Raw genomic sequence first — 21,128 nt, 5'->3', positions numbered from 1 at the left:
TGCCTAAGCTGGTCTCAAACTTCTGGGCTCAAGCAGTCCTCCCACCTCAGCCTCCCAAAGTGTTGGGATTACAGGCATGAGCCCCTGTGCCTGGCCAAGTTTATCTTACTTGGAGTTTTTTGAATGTGTAGATTCATGCCCTGTTTCCTTTTCTCTCTCACCTCCTTCTGGGACTCTAATGGATAATATGTCTCTTGGTTTATTTGACGGTGTCCCACAAGTTCCTTGGGCTCTGTTCCTTTTTCTTCATCCTTTTTCCTTTCTGCTTTTCAGACTAGATAACTTCATTTGATCCATCTTTAAGTTCCCTGATTCTGTTCACCCAAATTTGTTGTTGAAACACTTAACTGTGCTTTTCAGGTCAAGCTTCTAGAATTTCTAGAGAAATTCTTCTCTATTTTGGGGAAATTCATTCTCCTGGTTTCCTTTGGTTCTTTGTCCATCATTTCCTTTAACTCTCTGAACATACTCACTACAGTTGATGTAAAGTCTTGTCTAGGCCGGGCATGGTGGCTCACGCCTGTAATTCCAGCACTTTGAGAGGCCAAGGTCAGGAGTTCGAGACCAGCCTCGCCAACATGGTGAAACCCCATCTCTGCAAAAAAATATAAAAATTAGCCAGGTGTGGTAGCTTGTGCCTGTAGTCCCAGCTACTCAGGAGGTTGAGGTAGGAGAATCACCTGAACCCGAGAGGCAGAGGTTGCATTTAGAAATTGCACCATTGCACTCCAGCCTGAGTGACAGAGTGAGACCCTGTCTCAAAGAAAAAAAATTAGGCCAGGTGTGATGGCTTATGCCTGTAATCCCAGCACTTTGTGAGGCCGATGTGGGTGGATCACATGAGGTCAGGAGTTCGAGACCAGCCTGCCCAACATGGGGAAACCCATCTCTACGAAAAATACAAAAAAAGTTAGCCAGGCATGCTGATGCTTGCCTGTAGTCCCAGCCACTTGGGAGGCTGAGGCAGGAGAATCACTTGAGCCCGGCAGGCAGAGGTTGCAGTGAGCCAAGATTGTGCTGCTACACTCCAGCCTGGGTGACAGAGTGAGACTCAATCTCAAAAAAAAAAAAAAAGAAAAGAAAAAAATTAATTTAAAAAAATAAAGTCTTGGGCCAGGTGCAGTGGCTAATGCCTGTAATCCCAGCACTTTGGGAGGCCAAGGCAGGCAGATCAATCGCAAGGTCAAGAGATTGAGACCATCCTGGCTAACACGGTGAAACCTTGTCTCTACTAAAAATACAAAAAATTAGCGGCTGGGCACGGTGGCTCACGCCTGTAATCCCAGCACTTTGGGAGGCCGAGGTGGGTGGATCACAAGGTCAGGAGATCGAGACCACGGTGAAACCCTGTCTCTACTAAAACTGCAAAAAATTAGCCCGGCATGGTGGTGGGCGCCTGTAGTCCCAGCTATTAGGAGGCTGAGGTAGGAGAATGACATGGACCTGGGAGGCAGAGCTTGCAGTGAGCCAAGATCGTGCCACTGCACTCCAGCCTGGGGGACAGAGCGAGACTCCGTCTCAAAAAAAAAAAAAAAAAAAAAAAAATTAGCTGTACGTGGTGGCGGGCGTCTGTAGTCCCAGCTACTCAGGAGGCTGAGACAGGAGAATGGTGTGAATACGGGAGGCGGAGCTTGCAGTGAGCTGAGATCGTGCCACTGCACTCTGGCCAGGGCGACAGAGAGAGACTCCATCTCAAAAAATAATAATAATAAATTAAAAAAAAATAAAGTCTTGTCTAATAATTAGTCCAATATCTGTTTTCTCAGCGACAGTTTCCGTTCATTCGTTTTTACCTGTGAATGGGCCACATTTTTGTTTCTTTGCATGTTCATAATTTTTTTTGTTTGAAACCGGACATTTTGAATAATGTGATGTGCAAAAGAGAAGTAGTAGTAAAGAAAGAAAACAAAAAATATTGTCTAGGTCTTTGCAGATTGGCTCTGTTAGGGCACTCCTTCAACACCTAGCCAGGCCGTTTATAACCCTGCCTTAGCCTTCACTTCCTTCTTGTATTGGGCCTGGAGACCAGCCTCAGCTGAAAGCCTGTGTTCTTCTCAGCCTTTCTGAGCACACATCCTGCCCTGAGCATACACGTGGCTATCTAGGTTCCCTTCTACACAGGAGCTTTCCAAAGCCCCCTTTCTCCTCCAAAATCTCACTCCCCAGCTCTTCTGCCAAAGCTTTCAGCCTGTGTACTGTTGGCCTTGACTGTTACTTTTTGCCCTAGGTAGCAGTAGCTTGTTCTCATTTGCCTTTTGCTGTTTTCGAGGAATATGTGACCACTCCATCCTGATAGAATTGTGAGTTTTGTGAAACCAAAAGAAACCACTTGTGGCAGTTCCTCAGGGCAACCCTAGTTAGGTCAAGACAAACATAGTTCCTTGGGAATAAGGTCCACTGTGCTTCCTGTGGACCCTGGTACCCACCTGGGAACACAGGTCATCTTTAAGACTGAGGCTGCACTGAGGAGGGAGATTGGGGAAGCAGGGTAAGTTAAAGCTACAAAGATGTTCTACCCTGTGTCAGTGGACTTTCTCCTGGCTCGCTTTGGTTGCTGTAAATCTTTGACCATCTTCTAGAGTTTTTATAAGGTTGACACTGGCAGTTTAAAAAAAGTCTTTCAGTGTTTTTTGGAAGGGACAGCTGCCAGAGGAGATGTCTCTGCTCCACCATTCCCACTGCTGTCACCATTTCCACTACTGTCAGTTAATTAGACAGGTGCAGTTAAATGGTGCTGGAGTGATTGGATATTCGTTGGCAAACAAATGAACTTTGATCCATACCTTGCACCATATGTAAAAATTAACTCAGAATGTCTCATAAACCTAAATGTAGAACCTAAAAGTATAAAACTTCTAGAATAAACTCTTTATAATCTTTAGTTAGACAAAGATTTATTAGATAGGACACTAAAAGCACCATTCACAAAAGGAAATACTTATAAATTGGACCTTATCAAAATTAAAAGCTTTTTGGAAATTCAAATTCAGATTTTAAAATTTAAAATGTTTGGAAAACAGTGTTAAGAGAATGAAAAGTCAAGCCATGGACATTTGCAAATTACATATTTGTGAAAGGACTTGGTTTCAGAAGATAGAAAGAACTTTCAAAACTCAATAATAAGAAACAGCCCAATAAAAATGAGGCAAAGGTTTGCATAGATATGTCACCTCTGAAGATATACAGATGGCAGATAGGCAAATGAGAAGGGACTTGACATCATTAGGTATTAGGAAAATAAAAATGAAAAGTAAGATTGCATACCCTTTAGAATGGCTAAGATGAAAAAGACTGACTACACCAAGTGGTGGCAAAGAGACAGAGCAACTGGAACCCTCATGAGCTGGTCATCTTTTAGGAAGCAGTTGGCAGCTTCTTGAAAAGTTAAAGAGACACCTCCCGTATGATCTCACCATTCCTCTCCTTCGTATTTATTCAAGAGAAACAAAAGCATTTGTCCCTACAAAGATTTGCATGCATGTATTTATACCATCTTGATTTGTGATAGCCTCAACCTGTAAACGACATGACTGTCCATCCCCTTGTGAATGAATAAACAAACTGTGGTATATTCATTCAGGGGAAATCTCTATGTCATAAAAGTAAGAATAAATTCTTGATATACTCCAGACCTTGATTGAATCTTAAAATAATTTATATAAGCCATACCATCGAAAAAAGAGTACATACCTTATGATTCTGGTTGCATAACAGTTTAGAAAATGCAAATTATAGTGCAGAAAGCACGTGAATGGTTGTGCAGAGATGGGGGCAGGTAGCAGGGATTACTAGTGGGTATGAGAAGACTTAGGGGTAATGGAGATGTTCCATATTTTATTTAGGTGATGGTTCCACAGGTGCATACAAATATTAATGTGTATCAAAGTGTATACTTTAAATATGTGGACTTTACTGATTATACTTCAGTAAAACTTTTAAAAAAATAAGGAGAGTAATTTAAGAGGGTTAATCATATGTCTAGGTGAACTGTTCAAGAGAAATGAAAATAAGGACTTAAGTAAAGGTCATTGGCGTGGTGATTGGTGGTTACATGAGAGTAGTTAGATCGGAAAAAACAATGTGAGTTATTAAAGAATTGGCAGGAAACTTATTTAAAAAATTGTCAGTTTTAAAGCCTAAAGCTGTTTTGGCATGATTCGTTTAAAAGAGATGTTTTATGTGTATATTCCTGCCTTTATTTGCACAAGCCTTTATGTGTTTCTACCTTATAGATTGTATATTTAATATTTATTTTATTTTAGTTAGATACTTACATTTCATTTTTTATGTTTTTTTTTCTCTACAGAGGGATTGAAGTCTCAGGTTGCCCGCCACAGTCTGAACTACATACAGGAGATTGGAAATGGGTGGTTTGGAAAGGTAAGATGCTCTTCACTTCCGTTTGTTTCCCTCTGAATGATACTGTGTTCAGTGCAGGGCTGATGAAGAATTGTGTTGTGTCGAGTTCCACGTGCCCTGTGACCCTGCAGTAGTACTAATTGAGTTTCCCCATTCCCCCTGTGGCAGCGTGGGGGCGTGAGATTCAGTCTTGCTGTGTGTCGAGCCTTTTCCGGGAAGGTTGCCTTATGGCTTACAGGCTGCTATAATAAAATATCATAAACTGGGTGGCTTATAAACAACAGAAATTTATTTCTCACAGTCCTGGAGGCTGGGAAGTCCGAGATCGAGGTGCTGGCTGACTCAGCATCAGGTGAAGGTGGCGCCTTCCTGCTGCGTCCTCACGTGGTTGAAGGGCAGGGCAGCTCTCTGGAACCTCTTTTGGAAGGATGTGAATCCCATTTGCTCTCAAAGGCCCTCCTCCTCTCCATCACGTTGGTTATTAGGTTTCAGCTTACCAATTTGGAGAGGACACAGGACACAAACATTTCGACCATAACAAAGGCCTTTAAAAAAATGTATCAGAGACTTTTCTAATTGTTGACATAAGAAAGTAAGAAGGGAAAAGAAACCTGGAATCTTAGCAGCTTCAGCTTTGTATCCTCCTCAGGTTAGATTGTTTTTTTAATCCCTTCCCCTTATAGCACTTAAGCCACTTTAGAACTGTAAATACGGTCTTACAACGAAGACCATGATGAAGAACTAGCCTTCTCTCATAGCCTGTCAAGTGGCCTGTAGTAACAATGCTTTGTTGATCTTTTTATCGTAGATGGCTCAGAAGGAGTAATCTACACCCATTTCCACAGTACCGCAGTCGTGCTCTGCGAGAGGTTCCTAATGGAGTAGGGATTACATTGTAAGCAGGGTGCTTATGATGGGAGGATGCACTTCCCAGTAGTCAGCCATCTGCTGCTGCTTCTCCTTCCCTTCAGCATTGTCTGTATCTTTCATGTCCTCCCAACTGTATGAGTTCTCTTCCGCACCATTCAGCAAAACCTGTTACGTAGCAGCCATTGTTATTGGTGCTAGGGGCACGATGTGGAGGAAGATGAGTCAAACCTTGACCTGAGTGGAGTCCTGTATGAGAGATAAAACAACACCCTGTCTTCACAAGGCTTAGATATCTAGTTGGGAGGGTCACACAGCAAACAAGTTGTGGGAGGTGGGCTCAGAGAGGTAGAGGGCAGGCAGGTGATCTGGGATATTGTGTGCCTAGAGACTGTCTTACTCAGAGTGAAACAGGGAAATACTCTGGTGCTTGAGAGATCGTGATGTAATTGAGTGACCTTTTTAAAAGGATCACTCTGGAAGTCATAGAGGGGAAAGGTGAAAGCAGGGAGGAGATGGACTAGAAGGCTCCTACAGGCATCCAGGGAGAGGCCCAGGCAGCTTGAACCTGGATGGTAGCGGTGAGGCAGCAAGAAGTGGTGGGACCCAAGACAGATGTTCAGACGAGGGCATGCGGGTGCAGACTTAGGGGGGATGAGACTTGGACTGTGGAGGAAAGGCAGTCAGGTTGACTGCTGAGGACCTGATGAATTGGAAGAACAGAGTTGCTGTCAACTGAAATGCAACAGACACTGCAGGAGAGGCAGGAGGAGGAGGAAATAGGGAGTTCACCTTTGCTATGTCAGATGTGAGTCGGCTGTTAGACAACTCAGTGGGGGCACCAAGTAGCTGAACTGGAAATGCAGAGCAAGAGTTGAGGAGAGAGGGTCCAGGCTGGAGATGTAAATCCGAGCGATCTCACTGTTAGAATGTATTCAAAGCTAGGAGACTAGGTGAAGTCGTGGAGAATTTCAAAGTGGAAACCCCAGGGGGAGGACCCTATAGCACGGAGAGGCCAGTGCAGTCAGGGAGAAGCAGTGAGGAGGGAGAAGCCCAGGAGATAGGAGTCTTCTGAAAGTTCCAAGAAGATTAATTGTAGTAATGCTGCAGCTTACAAATGGAGGAAGATGAAGCCTGGGAGAATGAGGATTCAGCAGCGTGAGTTCCTTGGCGTCCTTGAAAGAAGCTGCTCAGGGGGAAATGGTGATGGCACATCCTTGTGTGGAATGGATTCAAGAGAGAAAGAGGAGACAGTGCATTTAGACAACTCTCTTGAGTTATACTCCGCAAGGAGCAATAAGCCGGACACGGTGGCTCACGCCTGTCATTCCAGTGCTTTTGGAGGCCCAGGTGGGGAGGATCATTTGAGGTGAGGAGTTTGAGACCAGCCTGGGCAACATAACACAACCCCATCTCTTAAAAAAAATTAACTGAGTGGGGTGGCACATGCCTGTGGTTCCAGCTACACGGGAGGCTGAGGCAGGAGGAACACCAGGGCCCAGGAGTTCGAGGCTGCAGTGAGCCATATTTGCACCACTGTGCTCCATACTGGGTGACAGAGCAAGACGGTCTCAAAAAAAAAAAAAAAGGGGGGTGATTTACTTAATTATCAGAATTTCTTGTTCTCCATTTTTCTGTCCTTATATTTCTGATAAACACATTGAGTTCTGTTCAGGTTCTTACTCTATTTTCAGGACATTAAAATTAATCTATTTTAAAAGGAACTATTTTAAAAGAAGTCTTTTTGATCATTCTCTCTCTTTTTTTTTTTTTATCATTCTCTAGAGTTAAATAAAAACCTTTATTCTCATTTTCATCTTAAGTATTGCACTTTGGAATACCTTGGCATTGTCCTGTTTTATAAATTATTTAGCATTTCCCTTGTAGCTAGTTCTTCTGTGAGGCGGCACATTGTCATTTCATGTTCTGTGGATTTCAGTGGGATGTTTTGAAGGGAGTTTTGGTAGGAGATCAAGGCCGGGTATCATTGGATGGAGTACGATAGGTTTTTAAGTTTCAGGGCAATGATTGATTATAATTAACATCTGTCAGTTTACTTCTCATATGTGTAGCAGACTAAATAACAAAACTTAGTGGAAGTGTTTTTGAGGAACATTTGAGTTATGTTGGAACTGAACATATAAATTGCACTTCTGTGAAGTAATAATGTCCCTGAAGTAGAATACATTTTTAAATAAATCAAATACAAATAAATATAAATACATTTTTAAATAAATGGAAAAGAAATATACGTAAATATGTGAATATTGTAAATATCTGGTGAATGGTTTAAAATGATCCTTTTGCTGAAGAAAAATATTTTGAGTTTTCCAAGCTTTTGGTGAGTTAGTATGTAAAAGAATAGAAGGTCACCTGCTTATTGCTTAACTTGTTCACCGGTATTCCATTTCCTGGTAAATACGACAGACTCCTTTATCGTTTTGATGGAAATGACACAAAAAAACTGTTCTTTGATTTTAGGTTCTCTTGGGAGAGATTTACACGGGCACTAGCGTAGCGAGAGTCATCGTGAAGGAGTTAAAAGCAAGTGCCAGCCCAAAGGAACAAGATAGTTTTTTGAAAAATGGAGAACCTTACTAGTAAGTAAACCTTGTCATGTGTTCTGTAAGGCTAGTCTGTAGTCTCTTGAAAGTCTACTGTGGGATTTCTGCCTGCAACGTACATGATTAAATAAGTTCCAGGGTCTCATAAGACCCAAAATGTCCAGGCATCATCTGAAAATCACTTAGCATTCCAAGAACCAGGAGAACTGAGCCTAAACCAGAAAAGACAACAGATTCCAACACAGATGACAGAGATGTTAGAATTACCCAACAAGAATTTTAAAGCTCTCATCGTAAAAGTGCTTTGTGAGCAATTGCGTCACATTTAAAACAAAAAAATACAGTCTCAGCAGAGAAATAGAAAACATAAAGAAGACCTAAATGGAAACCTCAGGACTGAGAAATACAGGAACTCTTCATTTCAGTTACAGCCTCAGGGACATGGGGAAATATAACAAAAGATCCAGCATTATTCATGTCATAGATGTCTCAGAAGGAAAGGAGGTAGAGGATGGGGCTGACAAAGGATTCAAAGCAATAGTGGCTAAAATTTTCTACATTTGGAAAAGAAAAAGCCTACAGATTTAAAAAATTGAGAAAATGCCAAACAGGATCAACCCAAGGAAATCCGTGCCAAGACACATAATCAAGCTTCTGAAAATGAAAGACAAAAAATCCTTAAAGCAGGGAGACAGAAACAGCACTTGACCTATAGGGGGAAGCAATGTGAAGGACAGCCGATTTCTCATCAGAAACCTGGAAGCCAGAAGGAGTTGGCACATTTTTCACTTTTCTAAAGAAAAGAACTCTGAAATTCTTTCTCCAGAGAAGATATCCTTCAGGAATGAAGGGGGAATATCAAGACATTCTCAGACGAAAGAAAACTAAGAGAATTTATTACCAGCAAACCTACCTTAAAAGAATGACAGTTTTCTAAATAGAAATGATAAAAGGAGGCACCTTGGAACATTAGAAAAGAAGAAGGAGCAACAAAAAGAACAAAAATATGGCTAAACTTCCTTAAAAAAACTGATAAATTGTATCATCAAAATTAAAAACATTTGCTTTGTGAAAGACCTTGGTAACAGTGAAAAGACAAGCCACAGACTGGGAGAAAATAGCTAGAAATCACGTAGCTGACATGGGCCTCATATCTCGAATTTATAAGAAACTCTCAAAACTCACAGAGAAAAAATAACCTAATTCGAAAATTGTCAGAAGACGCTGAGACATTTCACCAAAGAGGAGATAACATGGATAGCAAATAAGCACATGAAAAGATGTTCACTGTCACTAGCCACTAAAGAAATGAATTAAGATCCCTTCATACCTATTAGAAAAGCTGTAATGAAAAAAGTGACAATACCAAATGTTGGCAAGAATGTGGAGAAACTAGATCCCTCATACGTTGCTGGTGGAAATGTAAAATGGTAGAGCCACTGTAGAAAATAGCTTGGCAGTTGCTTAAGAAAACAAAACATATGTTTAGTTATATATTAGCATTAGTTATATATTGGCATTAGTTATACATTAGCATTCTCCAGAGGGACAGAACCAATAGGATGTGTATGTACGTGTATATCTAGAAAGAGACCTTTTTAAAGGAATTGGCTCATGAAGTTAGGGAGGCTGGAAAGTCTAGAGTCTGCAGGGTGAACCAGGAGGCTAGAGACCCAGAGAAGAGTCGATGTTATAGTTCAAGGCTGAAGGCCCTCTGCTGGCAGAATTCCTCCTTCTGTGGGGGAGTTCAGTCTTTTTTCTGTTAGGGTCTTTAGCTGATAGATGAGGCCCACCGTTGTTGCAGGATCTACTTTACTCCAAGTCCACCAATTTAAATAATGATCCGCTGGGAACGGTACTTCAGGTCTATAATCCTAGCCTTTTGGGAGCTGAATCTGAAGGATTGCTTGAGCCTGGGAGTTTGAGACCAGCCTGGGCAATGAGGTGAGACCCTGTCTGTACAAAAAAATCAAAAAAATTAGTTGGGCATGGTGGCACCACACACCTGTAGTCTCAGCTTCTCAGGAAGCTGAGGCAGGAAGATCACTTGAGCCCAGGTGTTCAAGGCTGCAGCGAGCCATGATCACACCACTGTACCCTAACTTGAATGACAGAGTGAGACCCTGTCTCGGTAGGTAGGTAGGTAGGTAGGTAGGTAGGTAGGTAGGTAGGTAGATAGAGACAGACAGACAGTAATTTCATGAAAAAACACCCTCACCCAAACGTAGTAAGGATAATATTTGACCAAATACCTGGGCACTATGGTCCAACCAAGGTGACACAAAATTAACCGTCACATCATACAACGCAGCAGTTGCACCCCTTGACATTTATTCCAGAGCAGTGAAAACTTACTTCCGTACAAAAACCCTTGCATGATTGTTCATAGCAGCTTTGTTTGTAATAGCCAACAGTTGGAAAAACTGACATGTCCGTTAGTAGGTGAGTGGTTCAGCAAAGCGGTACGTTCCTGGAGTACTGCTCCCACATTAAAAAAAAAAAAAAAAAAAAAAAAAAAAATGAACCATTGACACATGGAACACCTTGGATGATCTCAGGGGGATTATGTTGAGAGAAAAAATCAATCTCAGAAGGTCACATACTATACCGATTCCATTTATATAATATTCTTAGAATTAGAACATTCTAGAAATGGAGAACAGGTTAGTGGTTGCCAGGGGTACACATGAGTGGGGTGGGAAGATCTTTGTGGTGATGGGATAGTTCTGAGTCTCCATCGAGGTGACGGTTACACACATCTGTGCACATGCAGACCCGGCAAGGAGCCCTGCACACACTTTATCACAGTGGCAGCTCCCGGGTTTGGGTGTCGTACTGTACGTCATTGTATCAGATGTAACCAGCAGGGGAAACTGGGTGAAGGATAAACCAGACCTCTCTCTGCAGTCTTTGCAACTCCTGTAAATTCATAATTGTATCCAAATAAAAGGCTTTTTGTTTTTGTTTTTACAAAAAACAAAAAAAACCCTATTTTGGCATACCTTTTATTTAACTATATTTTCTTTTGGACACAACATTTTCCAAAAGGAGTTTGCATATACTGTGGAAATGTATGGAAAAGAATGCATAAGCTAGATAGCCTGAAGGAGAAACTGAGTTATTTAATATCCAGATTGAAATACATATTGAAGTTGTCTTGTTGTTGTCACTGTTTTGAGGCAGGGTCTTGTTTTGTCCCCCAGGCTGGAGTGCAGTGGTATAGTCATGGCTCACTGCAGCCTCCACCTGCTGGGCTCCTGCGATACTCCCAGCTCAGCCTCCTCAGGAGCTGGGACCACAGTTGCATGTCCCCACACCCAACTAGTTTTTCCGTCTTTTGTACAGATCAGCTCTCCTTTTTTTGTCCTGGCTGAAATACTTATTGAATTTGTATATACAGTTGGCCCTCTGTATCCACGGGTTCTGTATTCATGGATTCAACCAATGGTGATTGAAATTATTTTTTAAAAATATTAAAAATATTGAAAATATTTAAAAATAGAAATAATTCAATAGTAAAAAATATATAAACAATACAGTATAACAGTTTTTTACATAGCATTTACATTGTATTAGGTATTACAAGTAATCAAGATGATTTATATGGGCGGATGTGCGAAGGTTATGTGTTGATATGACACCATTTTATGTTAGAGACTTAAGCATCTTTGGTTTGGATTTGGGTATCTTCAGGGATTTATGGAACCAGTCTCCCGGAGGTACTAAGGGATGACTGTATAGTCTGCCCTCTTTTAAATGCTGCTTTAAAATATTATCTCTAAACTTAAATTACTAAAGATAAAAATTCTTGAGGCCAGGCATGGTGGCATGTGCCTGTAATGGCAGCTATTTGGCCAGCTGAGGTGGGAGGATCCCTTGAACCCAGTAGTTGGAGGCTGCAGTGAGCTATGATTCCACCACTGCACTCCAGCCTGGGTGACAGAACGAGACCCTGTCTCTTGAAAAAATTTTTTTAAGTTTCTTATGTTAAGATTTCTTTTTTAATTTGTGAAAATATTCACTTGATTGGCTTTGAATTACTTACTAGATAACTTAGTATACACCTTTTAAGTATAATCTTCATGACCTTTTCAGCCTGTCATTTATTTAAATGTATAAATTATTGTGAAAAAATTTGAATTACTGTGTGAATAATTTTGTTATTATGCTTTTGTTTGAATAATGTTATTATCATGCTTCCTGATGAACAGTATTATGGCTTTTATTTTTCCCAGTATTCTTCAGCATCCAAATATTCTTCAGTGTGTTGGACAGTGTGTAGAAGCAATCCCCTACCTCCTGGTGTTTGAGTTCTGCGACTTGGTAAGTTTTTAGAAGGAACTCAAGTTCGAGCATTCCAAGGTTGTACTCAAGCGTTTTTGACAGATGGACATACTGGATGAGGGGTTGCTTTCATGTCTGTCCCCCACTTGAAGAACTTTATAATGCGTTACTTTTATTACCTTTGGTGATAGTGACAGTGTTGACTGACACTTACATAGTGGTTTGTTACACTCCAGTCCCTGTGCTAACCTGTTTAGTTGCCTTACCACACTTAATGATAACAAACTCCAGAGTAAGGTGCCAATATTTGTCCATACTTTACATGTGATGGCCATGTTGTGGATCAAGTGTATAGCAGAGCCAGAGCCAGAGCTTGGATCTAGATGTGCCCCTCCTAAGAGCTTGAACTGGGCTTGAAACATCTTGGAACACTTTAACCGCCTGAGAGAGCCCAATCTCTTTACCTCAAGTACTCCTGATCTGTCAGCATCTGAAAATAGCAAATGTATGTGACATTTATATGTTTAAAGAATTAGATTTATTTTCTTAAAAACCTTATTTCTTAGCATGATAATATTTATTGAGACAGTTGGAAAGATTGTTCTTTGTGCAGTTTTGTGAATAATTTCAATAGTAATTTCTGTGTGAAATTTCCTCTGAACATCTTTTCCTGCATGCAGAAGATTTCATCTTTTTGAAAAGCCCATTTTTAGCATGTAATTGTTATCTTCCAAAAACAGTGGTGAGCTGTTAATTGGATGAGTCAGGTTTTAATTGATTTCTTTGCATCATCTCAGTTTTCAGAACATTAAAACTTCCGTGGCTGTGCATAGAAAAATAGGAGTACCCCAAAACAAATTCCCAGTTAAGTCAAATAACATTTTCACCTGTTTAAATAAAGAACAGTAAGCCTCGTGATTTTTTTGTTTTAATTCCTAAGTGTGATTCGAATATTTCTCTCATTGGCAGAGGTGGTTGATTAATGAACTTGGTAACATTAGCTTTCGTTGGATGATGTAATAGTGACCCTCAAATATCTGTGGCTCATGGCGACTAAGTCGTTCTTGCTCGTCTTAGGTGTTGGCTTTGAGTCAGCTGTGGCTCTCTTCTGGGCTGCGTTCATCTTCACTCCAGGATCAGTGTTTTTTCGTGCCTGTAGATGCTGGAAAAGAAAAAAGAAAAAGTGTATTCTGATGTCGTTCCTTAAAGTATTGTTTCTGGGTCCTCTGGGTTTAAGTTCGTGAGGTGGTTTAAATCTCTCGTATCTTCTGATTTGAGGGAAGGAGTGTGGAGGGGGTTTGAGTCAGTTTTCTATCGGTTACTGAGAGAGGCTCTGGTTATAGATTTTCCTTATAATTCTGGTTGTTTTTACATTTTGGTGTCCTGTTATGTAGGCATGAACATTTAAGGTTGGTATAATTTCCTATAATTTGAACCTTCTGTCATTATGAAGGGGCTCTCTTTAAGGTTAAAAGCGTTAATAAAGATAAAGTCTGCTTTTATTGATACTGATATAGTTAGACCAACTTTCTTTTGGTTAGAATTTGCCTGTCAAATTATATTTTTGTCAATCCTTTTCTTCTCTGGTTTACATCTCTTGTAAATAGTTTGTTAAACATTTTTTAAATCTTGCAATCTTGGTCACTTAAAATGGAATATGTAGTTCATTTACATTTCTTGTAATTAGTGCGATATTTGTAATTTTATCTACCTATTTGGTATTCTTTTTTGTACCGTTTTACAATTTTTCTTCTTTGCTTTTTTTCTGTTCTTCTTTGGGATTCTCAATTTTTTTGGTTTGTTTCAATTTTCCCCATCTACAAGTTTGGACTTTAGATATTTGTTTCTTAATTTTTTGTGTGGTCACACTAGAAATTACAACATGCACATTTTTTAACCTAACAAAGTCTAGAATTAATATGTTAATCCTGCCCCAAAGGAGCTGGAACCTCCTAGAGCTCTCTCTCCATGTAAGGAAAACTGGAATTAAACCTACTTTTCTGGGCCACCCCATATTCTCTGCCATTGTGAAGGGTGCTTACTCATTGGACACTTAACTGGAGTAAGGCAGCTGCACCCTGGAGATGCTGAGACTCAGTGTGCTCGTTGTCCTCCAGGTCCCCCAGTGAGAGGTGACACATGATCAATTATTTAGTAGAGGCCTGAGAGCTAAGAGGAAGGAGTTCGTACTGGGATTTCTCAGGGGTTTATTGCATATTATTATATAATTGGTTTTGATAATCTCAGTATGATCAGAGTTATAAAATGTATGATCCTAGGTTATTGTGATATAAAAAAAATAGCTTCCTTTTAGTCTAGCTCTGTGTGACCCATGGTAGGTGATTTTGGCACTGACACGGAATCAACACAAAAAAGTTAAGACACAGAGACGCGCCCTTAGGTGACGAGGCAAGTCTGCTCGTCAGAGGCCCACTATTCTGAGATGTTTCATGTTGCCTTTTTTGGTCCCTAAGCTCCTTATATTAATTATAAATAACAGTTGAGGCATATTCTTTGTGAGTGACCATCACAGAAATAGAGCTGGAGTCAGCGTCTATTTGACAGTCGCCCATTTCTCGGCTGATGGAAGTGGCTTGGAAAACTATCTCATATGTTTTAGCATTTTCCAGTTCTTCTTTGCCCGTCTGCATCTGTCTCTGAAAGTTCCAGTAGACAATGTTAGTTTTTTCATACAATGGTCAAAGACCTTGGCCACTCTGCTTCACGTTTTTTTCTGAATGGGTTCAGAAGATGGGCTTTGTTTTAATGCTCTTTTAATTTATTTTTTATAGCAGCTGTCCTTTTTGGGAGTAGTAATTTAACCTGTTTTATAAAGAAACACAAAAACATAGCGAAATAACTTCTTTATGTTACCACAAATGACCCAGTATTGACAAAATTCTAGAGTATTATTTGTATCTTTATCATTGTACAGACACCATTTTTATGAAAATATAAGAAATACATCTGTTCTCTAACTCAGCATCCTTATAATTTTTTTCCCCAGCCATTTCAGAGCTCAGACTTAAATACATGTTATTCAAATACTTAGACTAAGTATTCAAAGCATAGTAACTTACCTAGATTTGATTATACTTTGGGGTGAATATTATACATACAGCCTTCTAGAATGAACAGATGTGACTTCATGAAACACATTTTATGTGACCCTCATAAGTCACTCGGGGACGTTCACTTATGAACATCCCGAGGAGCTCTGGACCCCACCGAAAACTTCTACTGGCAGTGCAGAGCTAATAGCTGTGTTTAATTTAAGCATCCCACCCAATGGTACATTGATCAATACAATTTTTTAAACAATCATTGTTCCTCAAATAATTAAAAATACAATTACCATATGATCCAGCCAGTTCCACTTCTAGGGATATATACAAAAGAAGTGAAAGCAGGCCCTCAGGCAGATATTTGCACACGTTATTCACAATAATGGATTATTACCGAAACCACTATTCACAGTAGCTGGGAGGTGGAAGCGGCCAAATGTCCATCGATGGGTGAATGGATAAACCAAATCTGCTCTGTGCAATAGAGGATTATTAAAAGGAAGGAAATTCCAACACAGGCTACAGCATGAATGAACCTTGAGGCCATTATGCGAAGTGAAACAAGCCAGTCACAAAAAGACAAGTTCTGTGTGATTCTACTTACAGGAGGTACCTAGAGTAGTCAGATTCTTAGAGACAGAAAGTAGAAAGATGGGTGCCAGGGGCAGGCTGGGGCTGGGAAATAGGGAGTTGTTTAATGGGTGCAAAGCTTCAGTTTTGTGAGTTGAACAAGTTCCAGAGGCAGCTGGTGGTAATGGTTGTGCAGCAAGGAGAATGTTCTTAACTCTGGAATTGTAAACTTAGACATGGTTACAATGCCAAGTGGTATTTTATGCATTTTTTTTTTACCCCAGTAGAAAAAAAAAGGATAATTACCTCCCACAATTTAAGGCGCCGTGTCAGGTGTTACCTGTGTTAAGAGGAGGCTAGGATGCCCTTTGGAAATCTTTGGTTATCACTTGGCGTGGCCAGTCTTATGTCAGAGCCAAGGTCATAAACACAGGGCGCCACCAACTTGTCCAGCGGTGAGAGGTCACGTTGTTTCCTTGGTCAATTTCATACATATCACTTCTGGGCCCTCGTAAACTTGAAAAGGAACAGATTTTCCAGCAGCAAGGACTAGGGGCCTGACGGGGTTCTTGGCACTGAAGTCCAGTTTCTCTGGGCTCCCACTGTGTGGCAAGAGTGGTCAGGTAGCACCAGCCCAGGGAGCCAGAGAGGGTATCCACCTGAAGGGACCAAGGGTTGTCCCATGGGACACACCAAAGTCTCACTTTGACACTGAGCCTGGATGACCCAAAACCTGCCCAGGAACAGGCCTTTCTGATCAGAGGGGCATAACCTGAGGCAGGACCTGCCCCCTGGCCACAGTCCAAAGGACACAGAGGGCAGCGGACCAGGCTCTGTAAAAAGCCGCTGTGGCCATGGTGAAGGACCGGCTATCTCTGCCTGTCTTAGCAGGTCAAGAGCGATTGAATGAACAGTGGCCTTTTCAGTCGTCATCCTGCAGTCATCGTGCCCAGTGATAACATCTCCCAAGTAGAAAGGAGAAAATATTTTTGCACTTACTTAATTCCTTGTAAGATGGAATTAACCAGCCTGTTTTTAAAAGGCACTTAATCATGGAATTTTTATGAAAGTAAATGAAAACTCTTCTGAGTGCTTTTGGTAGCTGGCCTACAGCCACAGATTTGCGTTGCTGACGGCGGCAGTGTTTATGAGAGGAGCCAAGAGATGACTGGAGGGTGTTTTATAGAACTTGTTGCCATGGCAGGTACACACCGCTCTCACGTGAATATCAAGGCAATGAGACTTTTGATTAAGGATCACTCACTCAACAAAAATGGATTGAGCAAATTCGAAGTGCCAGAAGCTGCCTGGTGCTTTAAGGAACACAGAAGTGAATAAGCCTCTGACTTGCCTGCTCCGATGTTCTTTCTGCCACTCACTGGTTTATCACCTTGGAAAATTCCTCAACCTCTTCTGTAAAATGGCAGTAATACTGTCTCCCCTTAGAACTGCCCTGACCATTAAGTAAGATGATGGATGAGATTACCGAGCACAAGGAAAATGCTCAGTAAGTCGTGGCCATTTTTAGTTATTAAAATTGATTGATTCTAATTACTAAATAAATAGAAGTACGGGAATCCTAACCAGGATCACTGGGGAAGGCTTTGCAAAGGAAGTGTGGAGATGGACATTGTGCCCTGGTGGCGAGGCCGGCTGGGTCTGTTGGGAAGGCTCAAGAGGAAGCGGTAAGGACAGGGAACAAAGCACACTGGAGACCAGGCTGCCAGCTGGGGGAGAAAGAGGAGGATGTACACTAACCTTCGCCACGTCCTAATCTTTCTTATTGGTCAGCAATTTCTTCAGCTCCATCACCTGGCTCCGGAGCAGATGATACTGTGTTCTTGAATGTTGTGTACTGAGCTTCTTTATTAATTCAGCCCGTAAAACATGGAGTCAGTTTCTGAAGGCAGTTCGTGGTGAAGAAGGGGAGGGTGTCCACTGGCTGTTCTTTGACAGCAGTGCATTGCTCTGTGGGACTTGCACTCTTCCATCTCTCGTGAAGAGCGGTGACTTGGGGGCAGAATCAGAGGAGCTTAGACTCGTGGGCTCTTAGACCTGGAAGGAACCTTAGCCACTGGTCACAATGGGGAGTACGATGGGGGAAGGTCTGAGCTCTCTGGGTCAGGCCTGGTGCTGGGCATTTGATGTGTGTTCCGATCGAGTGAGTTGTCTTGACAATGCTGTGAGATGCGTAGGAGTAGCTTCAGTCTACAGGTGAGGAAACCGAGTCTGAGAGAGGGGAAAGGACTGACTGAAGAATCAGACCCACGCTGCTGTGTCAGGGTTGGTGCTGGACTAGCCTGAGGGCGCAGTTACTAGTGCCAAAGTGAGTGTGTTTATGGGTGGCTTGATTTTATTCTAATTTTATTGTATTGTTTTAAAATTAGAGATGGGGTCTTACTATATTGCCCAGGCTGGTCTCAAGCAATCTTCCCACCTCAGCCTCCCAAAGTGCTGAAATGACCCAGCCCTGTGTGCTTTTATACCAGGTGGTTTAATGCGACCATCAGCGGGAGGCCTCCGTTTTAGAATTGGCCTTTGTTGCAGAAATGCCTAATTAATGGGCAGCTCTTCTTTATGAATGTAGTTATTAATAAGTCCCATGCACCAGGGCACCTCAGGTCAGCAATTTCTCCTCAGGCACTGGGCACACCAAGATGGATGACTTGTCATTGCCCCTAAGGAGCTCATGTAGAGAAGAGGGGACATGGAGTCACAGTGGAACAGGCGTGAGGAGGGCCAGGGGCACAGGTGGACGGGGTTCCTGACCAGAGCCAGCAGAGGGGAGGCCTGTGCTGGACAACCAGATGGGTTGAGGTGTGGGGGTGACTGGGTCGTTGGTATGTTCCCAGTCCCTGGGTCTGCCCTGTTCCGGTGCCTGGCCCTGTGCTGGGGCCTTGCCAATGGCCTTGGCCCTCCCCATACCTGGCTGCAGCCTGGGCACTACGGCCTTGGCCCTTGCTGACAGTCTGCTCCGGCTGCCTCTAGCCAGGCCCTTCCTGTCTTCCCTGGTGCCTGCTCCCCCTCCCCTGCATTTCGTCCATTGGCACTGCTTCCCCATGTGTGTGGCCGGCCTGCTCCTAGGCGCTGTCTTCTCCCCGTCATTGCAGTGACAGGTCATCGCTGCTTATAACCAAGGTGTGCACCTGTAGCTGGAGCACAAGCGACACAGGGTGGCCGCTGTGATCTCAGCAGAGGTTCTCTGGCGCCCTCCTATGGTGCTGGGGCAGGCTGATGGGGGCCTCACTGTTGTCTGTAAAAGTCTAAAAAGAAAAACACTTTTAATAGAAAAAAAAACTTATAGAAATAAAAATATTTTTGTACACCTGTACAATGTGTTTTTGTTTTAAGCTAAGTGTTATTACAAAAAGACTCAAAAGTTTTAAAAAATTAAAAAGCAAAAATGTTACAGTAAGCCAAGATTTATTATTGAGAAAGAACAATTTTTTATATAAATTTAGTGTGGCCTAAGTGTCTCTTGAGCCCAGGAGGTCAAGGCTGCATACAGAAATACTTGCCATCATGTTACAGTGTCTTACACTATTTGGTGCAGTAACATGCTCTATAGGTTTGAAGCCTGGGCTTTAGCAAGAAACCACCCTATGTAGCCTCGGGGTACAGTAGGCTGACCATCTAGGTTCGTGTGGCGTTTGCGCTCTGTGACGTTGGCACGATGGTGAAATTGCCTAACAACACATTTCTCAGAAGGCATCCCCAGTGTTAAGTGACACATGGCTGTATTTTAACTGAGTTTTAGAATAATCTAGACTCTGTTCTCAAAGTAACATTTACTTTCAAAGAGAAACAGATTTTACTTAAAGAATATTATTTTTGGAGGGGCACGGTGGCTCATGCCTGTAATCCCAGCACTTTGGGAGGCTGAGGCAGGTGGATCACGAAGTCAGGAGATCGAGATCATCCTGGCTAATACGGTGAAACCCCGTCTCTCCTGAAAATACAAAAAATTAGCCAGGCGTGGTGGTGGCGCCTGTAGTCCCAGCTACTCGGGAGGCTGAGGCAGGAGAACGGCCTGAACCCGGGAAGCGGAGCTTGCAGTGAGCCGAGATCGCGCCACTGCACTCCAACCTGGGCGACAGAGCGAGACTCTGTCTCGGAAAAAAGAAAAAAAAAATTATTTTCTCAAATTAAGTGTCTTTGGCTAGCTTTAATGTACAGAGTAATGAAGTAATAAATTTAAAAGCCCAGTAAAAATGTGAAATTTCAGATTTACTCCTAAGTTCATTCTTCTTAGATTATTACATGGAAATGATAGGATGGGGCTGCCTTGGGGAAACAGTTGTCTCGACTTTAACCTGTAGGGCATCATTTAGAATGTCTGCATAAGTGTTTTGTCTTCCCATTCATTAAGCAAATATTAAACACATGCTGTGTGCCCAGCACTATTCTAGGTTCTAGAGACACAATAGGGAATAGATGGAGTCCTAGCCATGTCTAGCTTGCTTTCTAGTGGTAGAGACAGACAAAGAAAACAGCAGGGAGGAGCACAGGTGATCACAGTTGGATTTATGTTTTCAGGGACCGGCTTTGGCTGCTCAGGTGAATGGGTGCAGGGAGGCCGCAGGGGGACTGGTGCAGGCGTGGGTCCTCAAGGTGGGGATGGGTGGGTGCAGGGACCAGCACACAGAAGCGGAGGCATGAGAGGTAGTTTGAAAACAGACCCAGAACTTGGTTGGATGTGGCTGCCTAGAGGCGGAACTCACCAATGACATCTTCACTTTTTGTCTGACCCACTGGGAAAAGGGCGATGCCGCTTACTGAGATCGGCGGAGGTCTGTGCTGGAGGACTCTTAGACAGCAGTGAGGGAAGTCGAGTCAGGAGAAGAGGGGCTGGACCAGAGAGGTATACGTGAGGCATGGACTTTCAAGCCATAGGGTGGCTGAAACCCCTGGGCAGGGAGCGTCCCAGGGCTGAGGACCAGGACGGAGCTCTGGGGTCCTTATGGATCAGCGAGAGGAGGAAGAGCCAGTCGGGAGGCCGAAGAAGGAGCGGCCAGTGGGATAGGAAGAAACACAGGAGGTTGCGGTGCCTGAAGGCTTGTGAAGAAGGACGTGTTTAAGCCAGGAAGGAATGGGCCCGTCTCCATTAACGCTGGTGAGATGAGACCCAGCCAGCTCTGCTTGGGGAGAAGTGGGCAGGTCACTCCTTGATAGGCCTGGCGAGAGCAGCTGCCGCTGAATGGTGGATGAAAGTGCTTCTGATAGGGGTGAGGGGTTCCTGAGCAAGGAGCCAGGACCGACCAGGCTTCTGAGGAGTTTAACCACAGAGAGGAGAGAGAACTGGAGGGCTGGGGAGGGGAGGACTGGGTTTACCTGGGAGGTGTTTGGGTGCCAGAGCAGAGAGAAGAGATGGACTCTCGAGAAGATTGAGCTTAGAAAGGCACAAGGACGAAGAAATCCA

At 42.6% G+C, this 21,128-nt stretch overlaps 1 protein-coding gene across 2 annotated transcripts in view; it reads left to right on the top strand.

The window, feature by feature from the left end:
- Positions 1 to 21,128, top strand: part of LMTK2 (lemur tyrosine kinase 2) — a 108,068-nt gene that overhangs the window by 45,950 nt on the left and 40,990 nt on the right. For both annotated transcript variants that reach the window (XM_010388501.2, XM_030932363.1), the window contains exons 4-6: positions 4,307 to 4,380; positions 7,708 to 7,826; positions 12,026 to 12,113. In XM_010388501.2, coding sequence (XP_010386803.2) covers positions 4,307 to 4,380; positions 7,708 to 7,826; positions 12,026 to 12,113 — 281 coding nt within the window. The remainder of the gene's footprint in view (positions 1 to 4,306; positions 4,381 to 7,707; positions 7,827 to 12,025; positions 12,114 to 21,128) is intronic.

Source organism: Rhinopithecus roxellana, chromosome 6 (assembly GCF_007565055.1).
Source record: "Rhinopithecus roxellana isolate Shanxi Qingling chromosome 6, ASM756505v1, whole genome shotgun sequence".
Classification (NCBI taxonomy): domain Eukaryota; kingdom Metazoa; phylum Chordata; class Mammalia; order Primates; family Cercopithecidae; genus Rhinopithecus; species Rhinopithecus roxellana.
This window is presented reverse-complemented; position numbering and strand designations above follow the sequence as displayed.